The sequence below is a fragment of the Elaeis guineensis genome, chromosome 3, assembly GCF_000442705.2.
Source record: "Elaeis guineensis isolate ETL-2024a chromosome 3, EG11, whole genome shotgun sequence".
In the NCBI taxonomy this organism is placed as follows: Eukaryota; Viridiplantae; Streptophyta; class Magnoliopsida; order Arecales; family Arecaceae; genus Elaeis; species Elaeis guineensis.
The window spans coordinates 6,827,463-6,855,438 of NC_025995.2; the positions used below are offsets into that span (position 1 = coordinate 6,827,463).

The 27,976-nt window shown below is 32.3% G+C and overlaps 1 protein-coding gene across 13 annotated transcripts; it reads left to right on the forward strand.

Moving 5' to 3' along the window:
• Positions 1 to 1,805: 1,805 nt before the first annotated feature.
• LOC114913994 (uncharacterized) lies at positions 1,806 to 27,874 on the forward strand. Of its 13 annotated transcripts, none has more exons than XR_012139605.1 (7): positions 1,806 to 1,927; positions 2,353 to 2,422; positions 25,677 to 26,296; positions 26,382 to 26,500; positions 26,584 to 26,612; positions 26,916 to 27,187; positions 27,278 to 27,874. XR_012139605.1 is itself a non-coding variant. In XM_073253601.1 (3 exons), the coding sequence occupies exons 1-3, from the start codon at positions 1,911 to 1,913 to the stop codon at positions 21,009 to 21,011; spliced, it is 240 nt and encodes a 79-aa protein (XP_073109702.1). In that variant the 5' UTR covers positions 1,806 to 1,910; the 3' UTR covers positions 21,012 to 21,824. The 13 variants fall into 13 exon arrangements, 2 of the variants coding, with proteins under 2 accessions (XP_073109702.1, XP_029119552.1); XR_012139606.1 differs by having other exon boundaries at positions 25,677 to 26,108; positions 26,200 to 26,296; positions 26,584 to 27,187; XR_012139604.1 differs by having other exon boundaries at positions 26,584 to 27,187.
• The last annotated feature ends 102 nt before the right edge of the window (positions 27,875 to 27,976 follow it).

Genomic DNA, 27,976 nt, shown 5'->3' on the forward strand with positions numbered 1-27,976 from the left:
AGATGATGGCGTTGGTCTGGGAGGGGGTGTTGATTGCTGGGGCGCATATTGGGCGATAGGTTAGTGGTGGAGAGGCATCGGTCCATGGGGCCGGGTAGGCCATGGAGACAATGGGTTCGCCACAGGCACAGCAGACTGATTGTGGCAATGGCTATCTGGCGTCAGTGGTGATGACGGAAGAGGATGGAGGAGAGGAGTGCTCACAGTTGACCATTTATTTTATTTTTAATTTTATTTTTTGGGAAGCGAAGGAGTGTTCGAAGGGAGAGAATCGAGCAAAAAGAATGAGTAAGAAAGAGATGGGAGGAAATGGCAATTAATGGAGGAGATTGTTAAAAGAGGCATGGAGGAGGTCGATTCAGGCAAGGCCGGTGCAGAGCTAGATTGGGGAGCCAGACTCTGGCTTCGGACGAGTCTGCCAGGCCCGAAGGGTGCAGATCTCATCTTTGAGCAAGGCGATGGCTGGGTGGGAGTGGCACGGGAGGTTGATGGATCGGACATGGTAGGCCTTTTCCGGCAACGTTCGGCCTTTGCAAGCGGGGCTACTGGGATTTGGCACCTGAAGGGATAAAGAACGGCAGAAACCGACAACCATTTCTTTTTCTTTCTACAATCGGGTAAGCTGTGCTCTCTTGATCTCTTTTCTTCTTCTTCCTTTTGTTGCTATTTTTAATTGGTTGGGGGATGGGACAATAGGGAGGAGCAGGTTTATAAAAAGAAGATGGAATACTCCAAAAAAAAGATGGGTTAGCCTGCCCCAACCCACCCCAATTCACTCCGACCCCGCCAATCCAAACGAGATAGATCATTTAACCCACTTTTAAATAGATTGCTAAAATATGAATCCAACTTGCTCTATTTACATAGCAGGACGGGCCAATCCAACAGATCCAATCCAAATTGATAACTCTAAATTCAATCCAATTGAAAATCGGATCGGATCAGATCGGATTCATGTTAAAAAAATTTACTTCATTGGATCATTTAGGTCGGACCGGGTCCATATATAATTCGATCCCAATGTAAAAATTTTAGATTCGATTTGAGCCCAAATTTTGATTGGATTCGGTTCATATAATAAACCAACATATGTGAAGTTTATTTTGATTATTAATTTATAAATAATTTTTATAATTTTAAAATTAAATTGAATAAAATTATATAAAAAATAACGATACTAAAAAAATATTTAAAATTTCAATTTTTTTTTGTTTATTTTATAATTTATATGTTAGATTTAATATTAAATTTGGATCGAATTGGATTGGATCGGATCAAAATTCAACAAATTCTGATCCAAAATATTAAATAAATTTAATTTTAAAATTTAATTTAATTTTTTAAATTTTTTAAAATAAATTAAATTAAATTAAAATAAATTAGATTGGTTACCGATTAATCCGATTCATTTACAGCATTTGAGGGCAAACGATCCCTCCGATGTACTTGTTTTGAAAATACCATCCGAACCACGTCGCTATTGTTCCCGCGGCAGTGTTTTTTAAGTTATAGAATGCGAGTAACATTGAACGGCTATATAACTTGTGATTTTATCATGCGCCAAAGCTGGCACTTAACAAAAAAATAAGTAAAATAAATAAATAAGTCATTCGCTACCGATTACAGTGGATGTCGACATTCCTTCCGCACACGAATCCCAAAAAATATATTTATATAAAATAAATGAGTAAATAAATAAATAAATAAAGAAGGATAACATAAAATTCTTATCGAGAAAAAAATAAAAATAAAAATAAATCCTGATGGATGTCGACATCCTCACGCACCGTCCGAATAAATCCTGCTCCTTCTCCCTCTGGAACCAATAACCGGAGCTGCTCAGCAGCATCTCCTTTCCTCACCTTCTCCCTCTGGAACCAAAGGATTTCCGGCTACGCGCACGGCACACCATGGCACACATTTATAGGTACATCTTCCACCTTCCCAACCCTTTAATTTCCACTGGCCTCTTCATCACTCTCTCGGAGTCTTGGTTTCGCTTCCTTCCAATGCTCCGCCAGGCGAGCCATTAATCTCTACCATCCTCTCGACCTCAACCTACAAAAAACCTTAATCTTCTCTCTCTGCCTAATTCTTAGATGGCCTTCTTCGCAAACCCCATGTCCTCTATCTCAACGCTTCAACGCCCTAATTCTTTTAGCGGATCAGATATCTGATTTGAGAAAGACTCTGTGCCTTTCGCTAAATTAACGCAAGATGGATCCTCATCATCTAGCCAGCCTCCTTTGCCTTTCCTCCTGTACTCCACCCCACTTCTCTCTGAATCCCATTCTTACTCTTAAGCCCAAGGTATGATGTCAGTGTTAAGAGTGTGAATATGAATGTTGGCAGGTCCACCGTCATATGGAAACTTCAAATGCGTGAGCTGATTTTGTTTGGTCTGGGAGGTATTGGAAACAAGGTATACAATTTCTCATTCACATACGATTTTTTTGAATTTATTTATTTATTTTATTTAAATGGATAAAAAATAATTAAATTATAAAATAAAATAATAAGATAAAAATTAATGGTATTTGTGATAGTGCTCTTAAAATGTAAAATCATTATTTTCATTTAAACAAAAAGTAATTGTCAATAATATCATTATTTAAAAAAAAAATAAAAAAGAATGCTTGAGGAATAGCCGCTTGTAGCCGATTTTGATTGTGACAGATGCATGTAAGTTTTTCATACTCTAGAACTATCATTGCTGTGATAAAATTTTTAAACTTTAAGGATATTTTTAAAATCTTATTTTTTAATTTTTAATTTGTTTTTTTAATGATGGAGTTCATGTTTTTTCATCTCTATGCATCAAGAAGCATGGAAGAAAAGTCATGAAGGATGAGATCATGGCATTTCATTCACGATTTATCGTATTATTTCATATCATCTTGTATCATCTGATAGAGAGCATATCATATTGATTTCATGTCAAAATGTTGTCTTGTGTTGTATTGATATTCAGTATATTATCTTATATCATAGTAATAGAATAGTATCGGTATGGATCTAGTATTAAGATGACTAACTTTGATTTTATTGTTGGTGTTCGTTGATGGTTATGGAGAATGAGATTGTGATATTTTCTAATTGATATTTGTCGGTGGCATGTGGCAACGATGGCATGGCTTGATTGGATTGGTTTTTAGATGGGTTGTTATTTTTAAGAAATTTTTTATTCAAATAAAATTAATATATCTTTCAATTTATTTACAAAATTGATGTAAAATCATAAAACATCATTTCAAATGATATTTTTTTTAAAAAAAATATCATTTAAAATGGCGTTTCTTCGCTCCTTATCATCTTTTTTTTTTTTTTCTTTCATCTCTCATGAAATCAAAGGATCATAAAAAAAATATAATTTTAAATGGTATGTTTCAAAAATATCATTTTAAATGATGTTTATTCTTTTATATATATAAAAAAATATCTGGCAAGCCTCGTAAGCTTATCGTGTCGGTGATCTCCGATCGGGGGATCGATCTCTGACGAGCTCTTTTTTTCTCCGTATCGGTAAGTCTTTTTTCCCCCTCTTCTCTCTCTCTGTCGGTGGCGGCTGCCCCCCACCCCCTTGGCCTCTGGCCGATGGCAGCCCCGCCCCCCCTTTGGCCCGACGGTGGCCTCCTGACGGCAGCCACCTCCCTCTCCACTTGCCCCCCTTTTGGCTCGGTGGCAGCCCTGCCCTTCCCTTTGGCCCGATGGCGATCGTCCCCTCGGCCCCCGACTGGCGGCATCCTTGCTCTCCTTTTTGATCTAGAATATTCTTACATTGCAAAAGTATCATCGATCACAGATTATTTTAAAGGGTGGTATAAGCATTTCAATTTTATTCCTACTATTTATATTTTTTATAAATTTTTTTATTAAAATTATATACGTTATCTAATTATTACATCTTATTATAGGAGTTCAGATATCTTCGATTACGACGATCCGATACTGATTTTTGAAAGACAGAATACATCACATTTAGAGTGCTAGATTATTTATGATATTTGAAATTTTATAGAGTGTATCGAATTGATCGCATACAGATAGATGTTGGTCTTACTACTGTCTTGCTTGAGAGATGGCGTTCAGAAATATGCATTTCATCTTTCATTCGGTGAGGTGATCATCACGTTACAGGATGTTAACATCTTTATCGGACTATTAGTTGATGATGATTCAGTTATCGCAGTTGATCCCATGTTTATCATTCCGGAGTGGCAGGCTTTGTGCTTACGATTGCTAGGATTTGAGTTTGATGTTCAGTTTTTTGATCATTCATAATTGAGGATAGAATGTTTGGATGATCGTTATCGATATTTGTACATTAAAGATGATACACCAAACGAAATGGTGCAGCAATATGTTAGGAGTCAGGTGCTGTGGTTGCTAAGTGGTGTTCTAGTATTTGATACTTCATTGAACAAGATGAAGTTGATGTTTTTATTATTATTGGATGATTTAGAGTTCGTTCGTAGGCTCAGTTGGGGCAGTGCAGTATTAGTTTGTATGTACATGGTTATGTATCGGAGTTTTTATGTTGATCAGAGAGAGATTGATGGTTATCTTGTATTATTATGGATATATAAATAAAAAATTTATATTTTTAATATTTTATTATAATTTTGATTGGGTATATCATGTATGATTTTTTTGAAATTTACAGATTTGGATATGGGAGAGGATATCAATTATCAGTCTATTACGGCGACAGTTGCTTGAAATGATACTAGAGGAGTATAATCCTGATGTTCCATTCAAACTAAACGGATTGTTGAGATATAGGTATAAAAATATTATTTTTTTATTTAAAATTTAGTATTATTTTTAATTTGATAAAATTTATTTAACATGAATACACTGTCAAGCAGATAAAACGTTGTATTCAACGTTTATCATGTATCGATGAGAGATATGGATTTATAGGTGCCAGTTGGATACATTAGTTGATACACATAGACGGATAGTTGATACACATAGACGGATAAATTTGATTTATTTACAAATATTATTTTACAGTATTCATAATTTATTAAAAATTTAATTTATTAATTTATTTTTATTTTTAATTTTATTAGTTTTTATGGGAGTCATATAAAGATGAGATATTGGCTATATCACCGTAGATGTGTACGGTTGGACTTGACATATGGACTGTTAGGATATTATTTATTTATTTTGATGTAGTGGAGTAGTATTTTTTCGATCGTGTGTTGTGGTAGTTTGGTCAGATTCAGGGTATTTTAGAGCAGTTTGATATCAGTCAGAAATTTCATCGTATTGATCGATGAGAGAGAGTTCGTATTGATTGTGAGGGAGAGTTTGTATTGACTGACGTATCAGACATGCAGAGTACATCATTTGTAATGCACACGTTGAGATCACATAATTCATGATGATCATATTTTGAGAGGCCGTCTATATATTGAAGATTATATGATTTGATTTTTTAGCATTACAGTGTGAGTCATTGGACAGTCTCGGTATGTAGTTTCAGAATACGAGAGTAAAAGTTCTACTGTGCATTTTTTGATAAGATCATGAAAATTATACTTTATATCAATGTCTTTATTTTTAATAATTAAAATTATAAAATATGTTATGTAATTTTGTTATATTTTTATTTTATATTTTATAATATATTATTAATTTTATTTTTATTATATAGATTGATTCTATGTCAGATCTTATGTTGGATATTCGTCGTGCTTTATCTACGATTGATGAGGAGGAACGGATCTGGATACTGCGTGAGATGGAGAGATCATGTTCGGGAATATTGATGGCGATTGGCGTTAATCCAGATAGTTGTGCATCTTGGCATAGAGTAGTCGATGTGTTAGATATGAGATATATGCTGTCATCAAATGTTCTACATTTGCCATCATCGTATATTTCGTTGATGTCATCATTTTATGCTGCACATCACTATCTTTTGATCCACCAATGGCAGGACTTTCTTCTTCCTACATGTTTCAGATGATATCATCGGATCTCAATTGGTCATATAAGTATGACATTTTCTTTCCAGACCCATCCTTATATTTAGATGAGGAGATTGAGGGGGTTAGTCAGTGTATAGATATTTTGACAGCATCAGTTATTCCTGAGCAGCATGACTAACAGACGTCTACTGATATGAGAGAGGAGTTATTACAGTAGATACAAGAATAGGAGCGGTTGTTGAGGACTTTCATGAGAAGGTTCAAGCGATCATGGCCACTACGATGTTTTTATGGGATTTAATATTTTTTAGATTTGTATTTAGTATTTTTGAGATTTTTATTATATTATTTTTTATATATTTGATATTTTTATTTTATTTTATATTATTAATTATTATTTTTATCAAAGATTAGTTTAATTTCAAGTGATCGGATGTTATGTTTTATAGACATGCATATACGTAGTCTCATGTGTTAGATTATCAGAGAAAAAGTTATGCTAAAAGGGTCATAAAAATTATAATATAAATAATAATAATATATCGAGTAATTTAATTACATCTCTTGAAATAGTCAAAAATAAGTTAAATCAGATAAATCAATTATTTATGAAGGAGTATTGCGATAGAATGGCATCTGATATTCATATGTTTTTCTGCATATGTATGCTTGCTTTCGTTTGCTCTCTCGTCATCTTCTTTCATTGAGGGTATGATACAGTTTTACATGTGTATTTCGGAGCAGATGATGAGAGCTTATTTCGATGAAGACTTGAAACTTGACAATCGGATGATGAAAGACTACGGTGATTTCGATGAAAAGAGCATTCTGAATCATGGTGAAGATGAGGATTTCAAGTTGATAAGGGATGATGGAATGATTGTGACGGACCCAAATCTACTAGGGCTATAGTTGAATGCATTGCATTCTGTACTGGTCCGAATCGATCGGTACATCCCATATCGTATCGTATCGGTGGGGAATCGGTACGGTTCAGATCGATTTTTTGGCAAATGAGATGAATCGAACCGTACCGGTACGGTATGGTACGGGCACGAATCACTATGTATGATGCGGTATGGATCGGTACAGATCGGTACGACATCTGTACTCATCAGTATGGATCGTTACGACGTCGGTACGGATTGATTTTCTATTTTTTTGGCCATTGTATGGATTTTTTTTAATTTTTATCCTTTGATATCGTATATCGTATCGGCTGGCAAACGGTATGGTGTGTGGTACCAATATTGCAAACCTTGGCTGGATGGATTTTTCGGTAGAAAATTGACACGGTTTGGATCAATTTTTTGATAAATGATATGAATTAGATCATATCGATTTGGTACGATATGGTACGTGCACCAACTGTTCGATATGATGTGATTCGATATAGATCGGTACAGCATTGGTACGGAGTGGTATAGAGATAATATGGATTAATTTTTTATTTTTTTTTTGAGCCATTGGATAGATTTTTTTGAGATTTTTTTGAATGAAAGGAGGGTGTAATCAAAAAAATATTATTTGTTATGATGCCTTTGAAAGCATCATTTGAAATGTCGTTTTTTGAAAACGTCATTTGAAATAGCGTTCAAAAATGTCATTATAAATAATTTTTTTTTGACCTTTTGATTTCACGACATAGGGAGGAGATGATGTGGAACAAAAAAAAATATCATTTTAATTAATATTTTTTATTAAAAAAATATTATTTAAAATAATATTATATGATTTTACATTATTTCTCTAAATAAATTAAAAAATTTTTGTAAATAAGTTAAAAGATATATTAATTTTAAATTTTTTTTAATATTATTTAAATAAAAAACTCTTGTTTCTCGTTGGCTTGATTTTTGGGGGGCATATCTTTTTTCTATTTGGAGCATTATTTTGATCCATCCATTGTTCAAGGAGCACTTTCTCCGAGTTCTTTTCCTAAGCAATACAAAAAAGAAATTTATTTATATAAATAATTTAAATTTTAATTTATTTATTAATTTAATATAAAAATTATAAAACGTCATTTTGAATGGTATTTTATCATGGCTATATTATCCTCCATTTTTCATGCAGACGTCATCCAAAAAAAAAATTAAAAAAATATCATGTTAAATAGTATTTTTTAATTTTTTCTCAAAAAAATGAAAAAATGGAAAAAAATAAAATTTATAATTTTAAATTTATAAATAAAAATTTATAAATAAATAAAAATTATAATTTTGAATGAATTTTAAAATATAAAAATTTAAATTTTTAATTCAAATAAAAAGATAATTTTAAATTATTTTTTTCTTTTCAAATTAATTTTTTAAAAAAAATATATAAACAAAAATCTTAAAAATTTAAAAATTTAAAATATAATAGAAAAAAAATGAGAAAGAAATGTGAAAAAAATAAAAATTATAATTTTAAATTTAAAAAAATAAAAATTTTAATTCAAATAAAAAACATCATTTCAAATTCTTCCCCATTTCAAATTAATTTAAAAAAAATATTCAAAAAAATAAAAAATTAAAAAAATAAAAGTGCCATAAAAAGTTAAAAATTAAAAAAATTGAAAATTATAATTTGAAATTTAAAAAAATAAAATTTTTAATTTTAATTAAAATAAAAAATATCATTTCAAATTATTTTTTTCATTTCAAATTAATTTATTTAAAAAATATTCCAAACAAATAAAAAAATACCCTAAAAAAATTTCATAAAAACAGAAAAAATGAAAAAAAATAAAAAAAATTTTATAATTATAATTTTAAATTAAAAAAAAATTAAAATTTTAATTTGAATTCAATTTTGATAAAAGAAAAAAAATGCCATAAAAAGTGAAAAAAAGAAGAAAAATGTGAAAAAAAATTGTAAATTAAAAATTTAAAAAAATAAGAATTTTAACTTTAATTCAAATAAAAAATATCATTTCAAATTATTTTCTTCATTTTAAATTATTTTTTAAAAAAAATATTTGAATAAAAGAAAAAAATTGGTGTAAAGAAATAAAAAACATCATAAAAAAAGAAAAAAAAGGGAAAAGAATAGAATTGAAAAAAAATAGGAATTGTAATTCTAATTCAAAAATAAAATTTATAATTTTGAATTTTAAGAAATAAAAATTTTAATTATAATTCAAATAAAAAATATCATTTCAAATAACTAAATTAATTTAAATTTATTTTTTTAAAAAATATTTTAAATAAAAAAATACCTCTTCCTCTCTCTCCCTTTTTTCCTTGGCCGCCGGCGTCAGAGGGTCGGCGGCGGGCCCCAGCCCCCTCCTCTTCCTCTCTCTTCCTCTCTCTCTCCTTTTTTTTGGGCCACCAGCGACAGATGGCCGGCGGTGAGCTGCGCATCCCGACGGCGGGCCTCGGCCCCCTTCTCTCCCTCTTCCTCTCTCTTCCTCTCTCTTTTTCCTTGGCCGTCGGCGACAGACGGCCGGCGATGGGCCCCGACGATGGCGGCGGCCCATGCGGCCGCGGGCGGGCCCCGCGGGGGTCGGGCGGCGGCCCCTGTGGCAGGCCCCGACCCTCCCCTTCTCCGGCGGTGCCCTTTGGGGGTCGGGTGGCGGGCCCCATCGGGGGGATCAGGGTGGCGGGCCCCATCGGGGCGCGGCGGCGGCCCCCTGTGGCGGGCCTCGACCCTCCCCTTCTTCGGTAGTGGGATACGGCAGGTCCCACGCGATGGGCCGTGATGGCGGTGGGCCCCATCGGGCTCCAGCGGTCGCTCTGTGATGGTTCCCGACGGTGGCTCCGCGATGGCCCCCGCGACGGGCCGTCTATTTAAATCTTTTTTTTATCTCATTATTTTTTATTTTTATTTTTATTTTTATCTCATTAGATTTAGGTGTATTTTAAAATTCAATTCGATCGTATTTTAAAAATTTGAAAATATATTATAATTTATGAAAATGTAGATCCGTCAATTGACCAATGTAGAATATTCTACGTTATTTATATAAAATATATATTTAAATATATATTTTGTACGGATATCGTAAAATATATACATTGATCAATTGATTGGACAGTTTGGAAATTGCATTTAATTTTATAAATAATTATATTATTCGAATGATATACGGAGGATTCGAGAGAAATTTCGGACAGTATTTTTCTTTAGTTCTCCTCACACATTTTGAGTCGTGTGGGGAGAACTAAAGGAAAATGCTGTCGAAATTTCTTTCGGTCCTTTTTGCGTATCGTTTGATTAATGTAATTAATCTATAGAATTAATGTAATTTTTGAATGGGATAGGATATTTATTTGTTGATGATATGATGCATGTATCATGTAAATTTTTTGAAATGATAAAATAATTAATAATATTAAATATTTTGATTTTGATTTTATCGTAGGTTTCTCTGAGAAAATGGTCAGTATTCGAGTTCGTATACTATTGTATTATGATTGTATGATACAGAATGATGAAACTGGTGTGCAGTACAGTCACTCTACAAATCGGATGATTAGAGTATCTTCATCATTATCATATCAAGAATTATTGGATCATTTATATAGCAGTATTTCTGTAGACAAAGAAAAATATGAAATAAAATTGAAATAAAATTTTCCTAATCTGTCGGGACAGTTAATGCAGAGTAAATATATCTTGGTTCCAATTGATGGTGATGAAGATATCGAAGAAATGCTGATCTTTTTTTTGAAATTTTCAGAATGTCGATTTTTAGAATTATATATTGAAAAGAAAAATGTACCAAGTTTTGGATATCATAGTCGGCTTTTAACTCAAGCGGACAATAATGTTGGGTCTTTCTCATCTTTTGTAACTTCTATGGTGCAAACTGATAGTGTTGAGGTCGTTTTTGCAGAACAATATTTCACTACTGTCGGTCCTAGTTGTCCAATTATTCCAAGTCCTATTGTGACTTCTCTTGTGTCTTCTACTATGGTGACTTCTCCTTTGCTAGAAGTAGTGGTAAGTGTGGGAGACGACACTCATATAGGAAACGAGGACCGGATAGTCGGTGGAATAAATTTTGATAGTCTAGATTTTGAGTCAGATGAAAATGAAGATGAAGATTGTTGGATGGATGAGGACAGTAGCAGTAATGATGATGATGGTGAAGATGAGAATGATGATGAAGATGTTCAGACTAATATTAATGTGGAAGAATCTCAATTTCGTTTGCACGGATCTCCATAATATTTTAGCGATATAAATTTAGATGATGGTGGTTGTGTTAGTGCTGGTCGAAGATTGAACTTTGACAATCAGTTTTGGGACTCGATTGAATTTTCTAAAGGTATAATGTTTGAGAGTAAAGATTATGTAAGGAGAGCTGTTGATCTTTATCACATTATGAAGCATCGGACATACAATGTAGTTTAATCGCATTCGAAATTATTGTCCGTACGATGCGCATCATCAGATAATGTTCAACATTGTAAATGGAGGCTTCGTGCTGCATTGTTGAAAAAATATGAATATTTTTGAATCACAAAATATAAGAGTCCTCACACTTGTTTATTTATGGGATTGAGTCGAAACCACAAACATGTCAGTGGAAGGATGATTAGCATATTAGTCCGACATATTGTTGAGAAAGATTTCGGTGTTAAAGTTGAAGCTATTGTGGCAGTCGTTATTGATTAATTTCAATATACAGTGTCATACAGAAAAGCATGGTGCGAAAAGCAGAAGGTATTGGTTGATATTTATGAAGAATAGGAGCCGTCTTATGCTAAATTATCCTATTATATGGCTGCATTTCAACATGCAAATTTCGGTACAGTTATTTCATAGAATGTTTTTCAAGCTGTGAATTTTAATGTTCGAGTTTTAAATTATATTTTTTGGGTTTTTAAATCATCCATCCAGAGTTTTACGCACTGCCGTCCTGTAATCAGCATTGATGGCACGTACTTGTATAGAAAATTTAAAGGTAAGATGTTAATTGCAGTAGGAATTGATGCAGAGAATGGAATATTTCCATTAGCATATGCAACTGTAGATGAGGAGACGACTGTGAGTTGGAGTTGGTTTTTTTTCTAGTTCAGAACACATATCGTTAAAGATAGAAATGAAATATGCTTAATTTATGACAGGCATTCAGGTATATTAAATACCATCGCAGATGAGTCTATTGGATGGAGTTCATCACGTGTCTATCATCGATACCGTTTAAGATATATTTGCAGTAATTTTAACATTTATTTCAAAAATGTGCAGTTGAAAAGAGCAGTATGGCAAGCAGGAGGCGTTCATCAAGTTTGCAAGTTTAACTTTATCATGGGTAGGATCAGAACAGTGAATGAAGAGGTTTAGAGTTGGTTGTCTGAGATAGAAAAGGAGAAGTGGACGTTGGCACATGATGATGGTCTGCGTTATGGTGTCTTAACTACAAATTTATTGAAGATTTTTAACAGTGTTTTACGAGAAGATAGAAATATGCCAATTACAGCTTGTGTTCAAATGATATTTTATCGTCTTGTGAAATATTTCAATACGAGGCATGTCCAAGTCTTGAGATATGTAGAGAAGAATTTAAATAATTTTTTTACTCATGTTGCAATTAAGATTGTTGAAGATCAAATTAAAGAGCTCTTTTCCTGAATAATATAAAAAAAAATTTAAATATCAAAATATATCAAAATCAAACTTATTTATCAAACTAATGCAAAAGGGAAAAACGTGATTTTGAATGGTGTTTTTTCCCCTTCCACGTCACCTTGCTTTTCCACGATGGCATCATCCCAAAAAAAAAAAAAAAAAAGAAACGAACGTCATTTAAAATGGCGTTTTCAATTTTTCTCACAAAAAAAAAAGAAAAAAATCATGAAATAATGGAAATTTTTTTTAAAAAAATTTAAAATTAATAAATAAATTAAAATTTTAATTTTGATTGAAATTTAAAATATAAAGATTTGAATTTGTAATTTATTAAAAAATAAATTTAGATTTTTTATTTCAAATTTTTTTTAAAAAATGTCAAAAAGAATGTTAAGAAATAAAAAAAAAATTATCATAAAAAATGAAAAAAAAGAGAAAGAAATACGAAAGAAATAAAAATTTAAAATTTAATTGAAAAACATCATTCGAAATACTTTTCCTAAAAATTTTTAAAAAAAATTTAAAATATAAAATTTTTAAATAATAAAAAAAATTATAATTTAAAATTAAAAAAAATAAAATTTTAAAGATTAATTGAAATAAAAATATTATTTCAAATTACTTTCTCAAATTAAAATTAATTTATTTTAAAAAGATTCAAAAAAAATTTAAAAATAGGTTAAAAAAATTTTATAAAAACATAAAGAATTGAAAAAAATAGAAATTATAATTGTAATTGAAGAACAAAGTTTATAATTTTTAATTTTAAGAAATAAGAATTATAATTGTAATTGAAATTAAAAATTATATTTTAAATAACTAAATTAATTTAAATATAAATTTTTAAAAAATATTTTAAATAAAAGAAAAAAAATACTTAATAGAATATCAAAAAGATAAAAATGGAAGAAAACTAAAATGAAAATTTAAAATTATAAAAATTATAAATTAAATTAGAAAAAATATATCATAAAAGAATTAAATTAAATTAAATTAATTACAATTTATTTTTTAGGGTATTTTATAAATGTGACTTAAAAAAAATTAATTTGAATTAAATTTTGATAAAAAAAGAAATACATTAAAAAGTTAAAAAGTGAAAAGGTTAAAATTTTTAAATAATATTTAAAAAATATTATTATTTAAAAAATATTTTAAATAAAAAAAATACGTAATAGAATGTCAAAAAGATAAAAATGGAAGAAAATTAAAATTATAAAAATTATAAAAAAAATATTTCATAAAAGAATAAAATGAAATTAAATTAATTACAATTTCTTTTTTAGGGTATTTTATAAATGCGACATAAAAAATTTTAATTTGAATTAAGTTTTGATCAAAAAATAAATACATTAAAAAGTTAAAAAATGAAGAAAAATGTGAAAAAAAATTTATAAATTGAACTTTAGAAAAAATAATATTTTTTTAACTAAAGGAAAAGAATACGTAATAGAATGCTAAAAAGATAAAAATGGAAGAAAATTGAAATTATAATTTCAAACGATAAAAATTTTAAAATAAATTTAAAAAAAGTATCATAAAAAAATAATAAAATAATAATAAAATAAGAATTATAATTATAAATTTTAAAAAAATTTAATTTTAATTTAAATTAAAAATTATCATTTAAATTATTATTTTTATTATTTAATTAAATTTATTTATTAAAAGATTACAAATAGGTAATTAAAGAAATAAAAAAAAGGGAAAACGTCATAGAGAATGGCGTTTTTCCCTCCCCAAACCCCTTTTTCCCCTCCTTCCTTCTCTCTTCTCCCTTCTCGATCTTCTCTGGCGGCACGGCGGCGAGGTCTCGGCGGCGGTGAGCTCTTCCCACCTCTCTCTCCCTATTCTTCTTTCTCTCTCCCTCTTCCCCTCTCTCTTTTTCTCTTAGTCTCATGCCGGCGGCGGACCGTGCGTCCCGACGGTGGCCCCCGACCCCCTCCTCTCTCTCTCTTCCTCTCTCTCTCCCTTCTCCTTGGTCGCCGGCCACAGACGGCCGGCGGCGGGCCGCGCGTCCCGGCGGCGGGCCGCGCATCCCGACGGCGGGTCCCGCATCCTGACGGTGGCCCCCGGCCCCCTCCTCTCTCTCTTCCTCTCTCTCTCTCTTCCTCTCTCTCCCTTCTCCTTGGCCGTCGGCCACAGACGGCTGGCGGCAGGCCGCGCGTCCCGACGGCGGGTCCCCCATCCCCCTGGCCCCCTCCTCTCTCTCTTCCTCTCTCTCTCCCCCTTCTCCTTGGTCGTCGGCCACAGACGGCCGGCGGCGGGCCGCGCGTCCCGGCGGCGGGTCCCGCATCCCGACGGTGGCCCCCGGCCCCCTCCTCTCTCTCTTCCTCTCTCTCTCCCTTCTCCTTGGCCGTCGGCCACAGACGGCCTGCGGCGGGCCGCGCGTCCCGGCGGTGGGTCCCGCGTCCCGACGGTGGCCCCCGGCCCCCTCCTCTCTCTCCCTTCTCCTTGGCCGTCGGCCATAGATGGCCGGCGGCGGGGTGCGGGCCCCGCGTCCCTGCGGTGGGTCGAGGCCCCCTCCTCTCTCTCTTCCTCTCTCTCTTCCTCTCTCTCTCCCTTCTCCTTAGCCGTCGGCCACAGACGGCCGGCGGTGGGCCCCACATTCTGACGGTGGGTCGCGGGCCCCGACGGCGGGTCCCGCATCCCGACGGTGGGCCGCGGCCTCCTCTCTCTCTCTTCCTCTCTCTCCCTTCTCCTTGGTCGCCGGCCACAGACGGCCGGCGGCGGGCCCCGCGTCCCGGCGGTGGGCCCCGGCCCCTCCTCTCTCTCTCTTCCTTTCTTTCTCCCTTTTCCTTGGCCGGTCACAAACGGCCGGCGGTGGGCCCCGCCCCCTCTTCTCTTTTCTTCTCTCTCTCCCTTCTCCTCGGTCGCCGGCCACATACGGTTGGCGGCGGGCCTCGTGCCCCGACAGCGGTCCTCGGCCCCCTCTCCCGGTGGTGGGCTCCGCGTCTCGACGGTGGGCCCCAGATGGTCGGTTGGGCCGATGCCCTAACGGCGGGCCCCGCGTGGCGATGGCCTCGATGTGATGGACTGCGATGACGGTGGGGCCCACGAGCTCCGGCGTTTGTTTTTTTTATCTCATTAATTTTTTTTATTTTTATCTTTATCTAATTAGATTCAGTTGTATTTTAAATTTTTAAATATATTGCATTTCATGAAAACGTAGATCCGTCAATTGATCAATCTATAATATTTCACGTTATTCGTATAAAATATATATGAAATATATATTTTTGTATGGATATCGTAAAATATATACATTGGTCAATTGATTGTCCAGTTTGGACAGTTTGGGAATTGTATTTAATTCTATAGATAATTACATTATTCGAATGATATGCGGAGGGTTCGAGAGAAATTTCGGACAGTATTTTTTTTTAGTTCTCCTCACACATTTTGAGTCGTGTGGGGAGAACTAAAGGGAAATGCTGTCGAAATTTCTTTCGATCCTTTTTGCGTATCGTTTGATTAATGTAATTAATCTATAGAATTAATGCAATTTTCGAATGGGATAGGATCTATCTGTACCTATTTGTTGATGATATGATGCATGTATCATGTAAATCTTTTGTAATGATAAAATAATTAATAATATTAAATATTTTAATCTTAATTTTATTGTAGGTTTTTTTGAGAAAATGGTCAGTACTCGACTTCGTGTATTATTGTATTATGATGGTATGATGCAGAATGATCAAACTGGTGCGTAGTATAGTCACTCTGCAAATCGGATGATTAGAATATCTTCATCATTATTACGTCAAAAATTATTTGATCATTTATACAGCAGTATTCCTGTAGATAGAAAAATATGAAATAAAATTGAAATGGAGATCTTCTAATCTGTCGGGACAGTTAATGCAGAGTAAATATATCTTGGTTCCAATTGATGATGATGATGATGTCGAAGAAATACTGATCTTTCCTTTGAAATATTCAGAATGTCGATTTTTAGAATTATATATTGAAAAAAAAGATGTACCAAGCTTTGGATACCATAGTCGGTTTTTAACTCAAGCGGAAATAATGTTGGGCCTTCCTCACTTTTCGTAACTCCTATGATACAAACCGATAGTGTTGAGGCCGGTTTTGCAGAACAACATTCCATTACTGTCGGTTCTAGCTGTTCAATTATTCCAAGTGCTGTGGTGACTTCTCCTGTGTCTTCTGCTATGGTGATTTCTCCTTTGGTACAAGTAGTGGTAAGTGCGGGAGACGATACTCATATAGGAAATGATGATTGGGTAGTCGGTGGAATAAATTCTGATAGTCTGGGTTTTGAGTTAGATGAAAATGAAGATGAAGACAGTTAGATGGATGAGGACAGTAACAGTAATGATGATGATGAAGATGAGAATGATGATGAAGATGTTCAAGCTAATATTAATGTGGAAGAATCTCAATCTCGTTTGCGCGAACCTCAACAATATTTTAATGATATAAATTTAGATGATGGTGGTTGTGTTACTGCTGGTCGAAGATTGAATTCTGAAAATCAATTTTGGGACTCTTCGATGACTGAATTTTCTAAAGGTTTAATGTTTGAGAGTAAAGATGATGTAAGGAGAGCTGTTGATCTTTATCACATTACGAAGCATCGGACATACAATGTAGTTTAGTCGCATTCGAAATTATGGTCTGTATGATGCGCATCATCAGATAATGTTCAGCATTGTAAATGGAGGCTTCGTGCTGCATTGTTGAAAAAACATGGATATTTTCAAATCACAAAATATGAGGGTCTTCACACTTGTTTGTTTACGGGATTGAGTCGAGACCACAAACATGTCAACGAAAAGATGATTAGCACATTAGTCTGACATATTGTTGAGAAAGATCCTGGTGTTAAAGTTGAAGCTATTGTGGCAGCCGTTAATGATCAATTTCAATATACAGTATCATACAGAAAAGTATGGTGTGGAAAGCATAAGGTATTGGTTGATATTTATGAAGAATGGAAGTTATGCTAAATTATCTTATTATATTGCTGCACTTCAATATGCAAATTTTGGTACAGTTGTTTCATGAAATTTTTTTCAAGCTGTGAATTTCAATGTTCACGTTTTAAATTATATTTTTTGGGCTTTCGAACCATCTATTCAGGGTTTTATGCATTGCCGTCTTGTAATTAGTATTGATGGCACGCACTTGTATGAAAAATTTAAAGGTAAGATGTTAATTGCAACAGGCATTGATGCAGAGAATGAGATATTTTCATTAGCATATGCAATTGTCGATGAGAAAACGATTGCAAGTTGGAGTTGGTTTTTTTTCCAGCTCAAAACATATATCGTTAAAGATAGAAATGGAATATGCTTAATTTCTGACAGGCATTCAGGTATATTAAATGCTATCGCAGATGAGTCTATTGGATGGAGTCCATCACGTGTCTATCATCGATACTGTTTAAGACATATCTGCAGTAATTTCAACACTCATTTTAAAAATGTGCAGCTGAAAAGAGCAGTATGGCAAGCAGGAAGTGCTCATCAAGTTCGTAAATTCAATTTTATCATGGGTAGGATTAGAACGGTGAATAAAGAAGCTTGGAGCTGGTTGTCCGAGATAGAAAAGGAGAAGTGGACATTGGCACATGATGATGGTCTACGCTATGATGTTTTAACTACAAATTTGTCTGAGGTTTTTAACAGTGTTTTACGAAGAGTTAGAAATGTGCCAATTACAGCTTGTGTTCAACTGACATTTTATCGTCTTGTCAAATATTTCAATACGAGGCATGTCCAAGTCTTGAGATATGTAGAGGAGAATTCAAATAATCTTTTTACTCATGTTGCAATTAAAATTGCTGAAGATCAAGTTAAAGCTAACCAGCATCGAGTAACAGCATTCAACCTTCAAAAAGGTATATATGAAGTGCTTACGAGAAGAGCAAGCGGAGGATTATGAGGTGGAGAAAATTCTCATACTGTTACATTAGCTGAAAGAAAATGTTCTTGTGGAAAGTGGAGCACGTATAAATATCCATGTTCACATGTTTTAGCTGTGTGTCAAGAAATTGCTGTACATTTTAGTGGTTTTGTGGATGATGCATATACAATTACAGCATATATGAATGTTTCGAGCGGTAATTTCAATCCACTACTACATGAAGATTATTGGATGCATACACGTATGTTCAAATGTATGTCTGATCATCATCATTTGAGACCGAAGCAGAAAGATAGACCAAAGTCAACGAGATTACGAAATAAGATGGATGATAGGCAAATAAGAAATAAGAACCACTGTGGTATTTGTAAGGAACAGGGTCACGATCGTCGTCGCTATCCTAGGATATTTCAACGTATTTCAACTTCAAGCAGTGGAAGAAATTGAAAGTTTCGAAAATTTATTTTTGTCATTGTTTTATGAATTACTGTGAGATTGCATTTGAATTTACGTGTTTAATATGTTGGGATGAACTGAATTTTGTGTTTAAGTTGTATTGTGTGATAATATTATATTTAAAAAAAAAATTTAAAATATATTGTCTTATTTTTTTAATACATCTTTCAACTGAATATTGCTTGAGACAGTGTATTATGGTTTATGATCTATGATATTCCGGTCCTCGAGACAGCAGCATTCTTACATTGCAGGAATGGCAGCATAAGCATTACAATCTTTTTTACTCTTTAAAATTTTATTTTAAAAAATATGTACGTTATCTAATTATTATATTTTATTATAGGAGTCCAGATATTTTCGTCTACGACGATCCGATGCAGATTTTTGGAGGACAGAGGACATCCCAGATAGAGTGTTAGATTATTTTCGATATTTGGAATTTTATGGAGTATATCGGATCGGTCATATACAGATGGACGTTGGTCTTATTACTGCTTTGTTGGAGAGATGGCATCCAGAGACACATTTCATCTTCCATTTGGTGAGGCGATCATCAGTTTACAGGATGTCAGCATCCTTACTGGACTACCAGTTGATGGAGATCCAGTTACCGGAGTTGATCCCACACTTACCATTCCAGAGTGGCAGGCTTTGTGCTTGCGATTGTTAGGGTTTGAGCTCGACGCACATTTTTTCGATCATTCACGACTGAGAATTGAATGTTTGGATGATCGTTATCGCCATTTTCATATTGCGGATGATGCACCAGAGGAGATGGTGCAGCAGTATGTTAGGGGTCAGGTACTGCGGTTGTTAGATGGTGTCCTGTTACCTGATACTTCATCGAATAAGATGAAGTTGATATTTTTGTCATTATTAAAGGATTTAGACTTCGCTCGTCGACTCAGTTGGGGCAGTCCAGTACTAGCTTGTCTATATCGAGCTATGTGTCGGGGTTCCTATGCTGATTAGAGCGAGATTGGCGGTTATCTTGTATTATTACAGGTATGTGAATTAAAATTTTTTATTTTTAATATTTAATTATATTTTATATTGGATATATCATTTATTTAATTTTTGAAATTTATAGATTTGGGTATGGGAGCGTATTCCGACTATCAGTCCATTACGACGATAGTTGCTCGAGATGCCATCAGAGCAGCAGGATCCTGATGTTCCATTCAGACTAAACGGACCATTAGGATACAGGTATCGAAATATTATTTTTTTTATTTAAATTTTATTATTTTAAATTTATTTAATATTAGTATATTGTGAAACAGATGGAACGTTGCATTCAACGTTCATCACGTATCGATAAGAGTGGCACGGGTTTATAGGTGCCAGTTGGATACATTAGTTGATACATTTAGACGGATAAATTTTGAATTTTTTACAAATATCAATTTACAGTATTCATAATCTATTAGAATTTTTTATTAATTTTTTTTATTTAAATTATATTATATCAGTTTTTGTGGGAGCCAGATGGTATATTGGCTATACTGCCATAGATGTATACAGTTGGACACGACATATGGATTGCTAGGGTGCCACTTGTTTTGATGTGGTAGAGTGGCATTTTTTCGATCGTGTCCTGCGGCAGTTTGGTCAGACTCAGGGCATCCCAGAGCAGTTTGATATCAGACAGGGATTTCATCGTATTGATCGACGAGGGAGAGCTCGTATTGACTAGTGTATCAGATATGCACAATACATCGATATTTGGAATATACGTCGAGATCACATTGTTCATGGTGATCCTATTTTGAGAGGTCATTCATATACTGATGACTACATGATTCGATTTTTTAGTATTACGGTGCGAGTCATTGGACAGTCTCAGTATGCAGTTTTTGGATATGAAGGTGAGAGTTCTACTGTACGTTTTTTGGTAAGATTACGAAAATTACTTCATGTTATTTGTGTTATATTTTTGTTTTATATTTTATACTATACTGACTGTTTTATGTTAACTGTTCTATTTTTATTTTATAGGCTGATTCTATGTCGGATCTCGTGTTGGACGTTCGTCGTGCTTTATCTACGACTGATGAGGACGAGCGGATTCAGATACTGCGGGAGATGGAGAGAATAAGTTTCAGAATATTGGTGGTGATTGGTGTTGATCCACATACCTGTGCGTCTTAGTATGGAGCAGTTCGGGCGTCAGATATGAGTTATATGCTGTCATCATATGTTTCACATATGTCATCACCGCATATTTCGCATATGTCATCATTCGATGCTGCACAGATGCCACCGTCTTTTCATCCACAGATGGCAGCATCTTTTTCTTTCTACATCTCCAGATGCCATCATCGGATACCAGTCGGATATCAGTTGGCTACATGAGTATGATTTTTTTTCAGGTCCATCCGTGTATCCAGATGAGAGTTGAACGGGTTTTTCAGTCCGTAGATGATCCGACAGCATCAGTTATTCCTGAGCAGCATGATCAGCAGATCTCCTCCACTGATATAGGGGAGGAGCTATCACAGCAGGAGCAGCCGGCGAGGATTTTCCTCAGAAGGTCATATCGCATATTCCGAATATGTCATCATTCGATGCTGCACAGATGCTATCGTCTTTTTATCCACAGATGGCAGCGTCTTCTTCTTCCTACATCTTCCAGATGCCATCATCGGGTACCAGTCGGGTATCAGTTGGCCACGAGTATGATATTTTTTTCAGGTCCATCCGTGTATTCAGATGAGAGTTGAACGGATCTTTCAGTCCGTAGATGATCCGACAGCATCAGTTATTCCTGAGCAGCATGATCAGCAGATTTCTTCCACTGATGTAGGGGAGGAGCCATCACAGCAGGAGCAGTCGGCGAGGATCTTCCTCAGAAGGTCCAAGCGACCACGGGCGCCGCGACGTCCTCGTGGAATTTAGTTTTTGTTGTATTTGTATTTAGTATTTTTATAATTTTGTTGTATTATTTTTTTTTTTGTATGTTTGATATTTTTATTCTATTGAATAATATTAAATGTTGATTTTATTTTATATTATTTAATTTTAAATTATTGGATATTATGACTTGTGCATATGGATACACATATTCGAACGTGTCTCAGAACATTAGGAGAGAAAATGTTATGCTGAAAGGATTATAAAATTTATAACGTAAATAATAATATATCGAATGTTGTTCTTTAAATTGATTTTGATGGTTATAAAGCATTTGAAGAGATTACTAATGATTTTGGTTTGAAAAAAATTTTATTATATTTCAGAGATAAAATTGTAATTTTATCGGATATGATTTTGAAGTCTCAAAAGCAAGAACAAAAGATGTGTAATCTATTTGAGGCAGTTTTAATATTTTTGAAAGCGTATTTTGTAAGAAAAATAGATTTATATTTTTGAGTCGATTCTATGAATCGACTCATGATTAAAAGAGCTTAACGGCACATAAAATTTTTGAGTGCCACACTCTGATACGTAATTCTTTTTTTTATTTAAAATATTTTTTAAATATTTATTTTTAAATTTATTTAGTTATTTAAAATATTTTTTTATTTCAATTAAAATTAAAATTTTTATTTTTTAAAATTAAAAATTATAAAATTTGTTCTTAAATTACAATTATAATTTCTATTCTTTTTCAATTCTATTTTTTTTTTAAAGATATTTTTATTTATTTACAATATTTTTTTTTCTTGAGATTATTTTTTAAAAAGTATTTTGAAATGGACAACGTAATTTAAAATTATATTTTTTATTTAAATTATAATTAAAATTTTTATTTTTTTGGAAATTTAATTTACAAATTTCTTTTTTTCAAACTTTTTCCTCATTTTTATTTTTTAAAATTTTTTTTACACATTCTTTTAAAATAAAATTTGAAAAAAAAATATATTTTTTATTAAATTTTAAAACTTTATATTTTAAATTTCAATCAAAATTAAAATTAAAATTTATTTATTAATTTATAATTATAATTTTTATTTTATTATTATTTATTTATTTATTTATTTATTATTTATTTATAATTTATTTTAAAATTTTTATCATTTGAAATTATAATTTCAGTTTTCTTCCATTTTTATCTTTTTAGCATTCTATTACGTATTCTTTTTCTTTACTTAAATTTGTAAAGGAAGAAGGAGAAGATCGAGAAGGGAGAAAGGAGGAGGGGAAAAAGGAGTTTGGGGAGGGAAAAACACCATTCTCTATGGCGTTTTCTCTTTTTTTTTTTTTAATTTCTTTAATTACCTATTTGTAATCTTTTAATAAATAAATTTAATTAAATAATAAAAATAATAATTTAAATGATAATTTTTAATTTAAATTAAAATTAAATTTTTTTAAAATTTATGATTATAATTCCTATTTTATTATTATTTTTTAATTTTTTTTATGATATTTTTTTTAAATTTTTTTTAAAATTTTTATCATTTGAAATTATAATTTCAGTTTTCTTCCATTTTTATCTTTTTAGCATTCTATTACGTATTCTTTTCCTTTAGTTAAAAAAATATTATTTTTTCTAAAGTTCAATTTATAAATTTTTTTTTCACATTTTTTAACTTTTTAATGTATTTATTTTTTGATCAAAATTTAATTCAAATTAAAATTTTTTAAGTCACATTTATAAAATATCCTAAAAAAAATTGTAATTAATTTAATTTAATTTTATTCTTTTATGAAATATTTTTTTTATAATTTTTATATTTTTAATTTTCTTCCATTTTTATCTTTTTGACATTCTATTACGTATTTTTTTTCTTTATTTAAAATATTTTTTAAATATTTTAACTTTTTCACTTTTTAACTTTTCCTCATTTTTTAATTTTTTAATGTATTTCTTTTTTTATCAAAATTTAATTCAAATTAAATTTTTTTAAGTCACATTTATAAAATACCCTAAAAAATAAATTGTAATTAATTTAATTTAATTTTATTCTTTTATGATATATTTTTTCTAATCTAATTTATAATTTTTATAATTTTAAATTTTCATTTGAGTTTTCTTCCATTTTTATCTTTTTGATATTCTATTACGTATTTTTTTCTTTTATTTAAAATATTTCTTAAAAATTTATATTTAAATTAATTTAGTTATTTAAAATGTAATTTTTAATTTCAATTGCAATTATAATTCTTATTTCTTAAAATTAAAAATTATAAACTTTGTTCTTCAATTACAATTATAATTTCTATTTTTTTTTCAATTCTTTATGTTTTTATAAAATTTTTTTAGCCTATTTTTAAAATTTTTTTGAATCTTTTTAAAATAAATTAATTTTAATTTGAGAAAGTAATTTGAAATAATATTTTTATTTCAATTAATCTTTAAAATTTTATTTTTTTTAAATTTTAAATTATAATTTTTTTTTGATTATTTAAAAATTTAAAAATTTAATTTTTTTTTTTAAATTTTTAGGACAAGTATTTCGAATGATGTTTTTCAATTAAATTTTAAATTTTTATTTCTTTCATATTTCTTTCTCTTTTTTTTCATTTTCTATGATAAATTTTTTTTATTTCTTAACATTCTTTTTGACATTTTTAAAAAAAAAATTGAAATAAAAAATCTAAATTTATTTTTTTAATGAATTACAAATTCAAATCTTTATATTTTAAATTTCAATCAAAATTAAAATTTTAATTTATTTATTAATTTCAAATTTTAAAAAAAAAATTTTCCATTATTTCACGATTTTTTTCTTTTTTTTTATGGAAAAAATTGAAAACGTCATTCAAAATGGCGTTTTTAAAGACGCCATTCCAATTGGCGTTTCTTCTTCTTTTTTTTTTTTTTGGGATGATGCCATCGTGGAAAAGCAGGGTGACGTGGAAGGGGAAAAAATACTATTCAAAATGGCGTTTTTTCCTTTTGCATTAGTTTGGTAAATAAGTTTGGTTTTGATATATTTTGATATTTAAGTTTTTTTTTTATATTATTCTGTAAAAGAGCTCTCAAATTAAAGCTAAGCAGCATCGAGTAACAGCATTTAATCTTCAAATAGGTATATATGAAGTGCTTACGAGGAGAGCAAGCGGAGGGTTACGAGGTGGAGAAAATTTTTATACTGTTTAGCTGAAAGAAAATGTTCTTGTGAAAAGTGGAGCATGTACAAATATTCATGTTCACATGTTTTAGCTGTGTCAAAAAATTGCTGTACATTTTAGTGATTTTGTGGATGATGTATATACAATTACATCATATATGAATGCTTGGAGCGGTGATTTTAATTCATTACCACATGAAGATTATTGGATGCATATACGTATGTTCAAATGTATTTTTGATCATTATCGTTTGAGACCCAAGCAGAAAGGTAGACCAAAATCAACGAGACTGCGAAATGAGATGGATGATAGACAAATAAGAAGTAAGAACCATTGTGGCATTTGTAGGGAATAGGGTCATGACCGCCGTTGCTATCTTAGGATACTTCAACATACTTCAACTTCAAGCAGTGGAAGAAATTAAAGGCTTCGAAGATTTATTTTCGTCATTGTTTTATGTATTTCTATGAGATTGTATTTAAATTTACGTGCTTAACTGGATTTTGTGTTTAAGTTGTATTGTGTGATAATATTGTGTTTAAATTTTTTTTTAAAAATATATTATTTTATTTTTTAATATATCTGTGATAATATCGTTATTTTAGATTTATTAGCGTATTATGGCTTACGATCTGTGGTATCTCGATCTTCGAAACAGCAGTATTCTTACATTGCAGGAGCACCATCGATTACAGACTATTTTAGATGGCGGCATAAGCATTACAATCTTATTTACTATTTAAATTTTTATTTTAAAAGTCATGTACGTTATCTAATTATTATATTTTATTGTAGGAGTCCAGACACTTTTGTCTACGATGATTCGATGCTGACTTCTGAAGGACAGAGGACATCCCACATAGAGTGTTAAATTATTTACGATATCTGAGATTTTATGGAGTATATCGGATTGATCGTATACAGATGAATGTTGATCTTATTACTGTTTTGCTCGAGAGATGGCGTCCAGAGACACATTTCATCTTCCATTTGGTAAGGCGACCATCACTTTACAGGATGTCAGTATCCTTACTGGACTATCAGTTGATGATGATCCAGTTACTGGAGTTGATTCCACGCTTATCATTCCGGAGTGGCAGGTTTTGTGCTTGCGATTGCTAGGGTTTGAGTGTTTGGATGATCGTTATCGACATTTTCATATTGCGGATGATGCATCAGAGGAGATGGTGCAGCAGTATGTTATGGGTCAGGTGCTGCGGTTGTTAGGTAGTGTCCTGTTACTCGATACTTTATCAAATAAGATGAAGTTGATGTTTTTATCATTATTAGATGATTTAGACTTCGCTCGTCGATTCAGTTGGGGCAGTGCAGTACTAGCTTGCCTATACAGAGCTATGTGTCAGGATTCTTATGCTGATTAGAGTGAGATTGATGGTTATCTTGTATTATTACAGGTATTTAAATTAAAAATTTTTATTTTTAATATTTAATTATATTTTATATTAAATATATCATTTATTTAATTTTTGAAATTTACAGATTTAGGTATGGGAGCATATGCCGACTATCAGTCCATTACGATGACAGTTGCTCGAGATGCCATCAGAGCAACAGGATCCTGATGTTCCATTCAGACTAGACGGATCATTGGGATATAGGTATCAAAATATTATTTTTTTATTTTAAATTTATTATTTTAAATTTGATAAAATTTATTTAATATTAATACATTATGAAACAGATGGAACGTTCATCACGTATCGACGAGAGGTACGGATTTATAGGTGTCAGTTGGATACATTAGTTGATACATATAGACGGATAAATTTTGAATTTTTTATAAATATCATTTTACAGTATTCATAATCTATTAAAATTTTAGCTTATTATTTTTTTTTATTTTAACTATATCAGTTTTTGTGAGAGCCATATATAGATGAAATATTGGCTATACTGCTGTAAATGTGTACAGTTGGACACGGCATATGGACTGTTAGGGTGTCACTTATTTGTTTTGATGTGGTAGAGTGGTATTTTTTTGATTGTGTCCTGCGTCTGTTTGATCACATTCAGGGCATTCCAGAGCAGTTTGATATCAGTCAGGGACTTCATCGTATTGATCGATGAGAGAGAGCTCGTATTGACTGGCGTATCAGACATGCAGAGTATATCGATATTTGGGATGCACGTCGAGATCACATTGTTCATGGTGATCTTATTTTGAGAGGTCGTTCATATATCGATGACTATATGGCTTGATTTTTAGCATTACGGTGCGAGTCATTGGACAGTCTCGGTATGCAGTTCCTGGATACGAGGGCGAGAGTTCTACTGTGCGTCTTTTGGTAAAATTACGAAAATTACTTTATGTTATTTGTGTTATATTTTTATTTTATATTTTACATTATACTGACTGTTTTATTTTTGTTTTGTAGATTGATTCTATGTCGGATCTCGTATTGGACGCTCGTTATACTTTATCTACGACTGATGAGGACGAACGGATTCGGATACTGCGGGAGATAGAGAGATCAAGTTTTGGAATATTGGTGGCGATTGGTGTTGATCCATATAGCTGTGCATTTTGGTATGGAGCAGCTCCGACGTCAGATATGAGATATATGCCGTCACCATATGTTTCAAATATGCTATCACCGCATATTTCGCAGATGTCATCATTAGATGTTGCATAGATGCCATCGCCTTTTGATCCATAGATGACAGTGCTTTCTTCTTCCTACATCCTTCAGATGATATCATCGGATATCAGTTGGTCACATGAGTATGGTACTTTCTTTTCAGATCCATCCGTGTATCCAGATGAGAGGGTTGAACGGATCTCTCAGTTCGTAGATGATCCGACAATATCAGTTATTTCTTAGCAGCATGATCAACAGTACTCCTCCACTGATATAGGAGAGGAGCCATCACAGCAGGAGCAGCCGGCGAGGATCTTTCTGAGAAGATCCAAGCGACCACGGATACCGCGACATCCTTGTGGGATTTAGTCTTTGTTATATTTGTATTTAGTATTTTTTATATTTTTATTGTATTATTTTTTGTATGTTTGATATTTTTATTTTATTTAATAATATTAAATATTGATTTTATTTTATATTATTTAATTTCAAGTG

What these genes read in the sequence shown, in the direction of transcription:
- LOC114913994 (XM_029263719.2), top strand. An exon ending in TGGGAGGTATTGGAAACAAG is followed by an intron (nt 2,423 to 6,686) that starts GTATACAATTTC and finishes ATTTCGGAGCAG; the next exon opens with ATGATGAGAGCTTATTTCGA.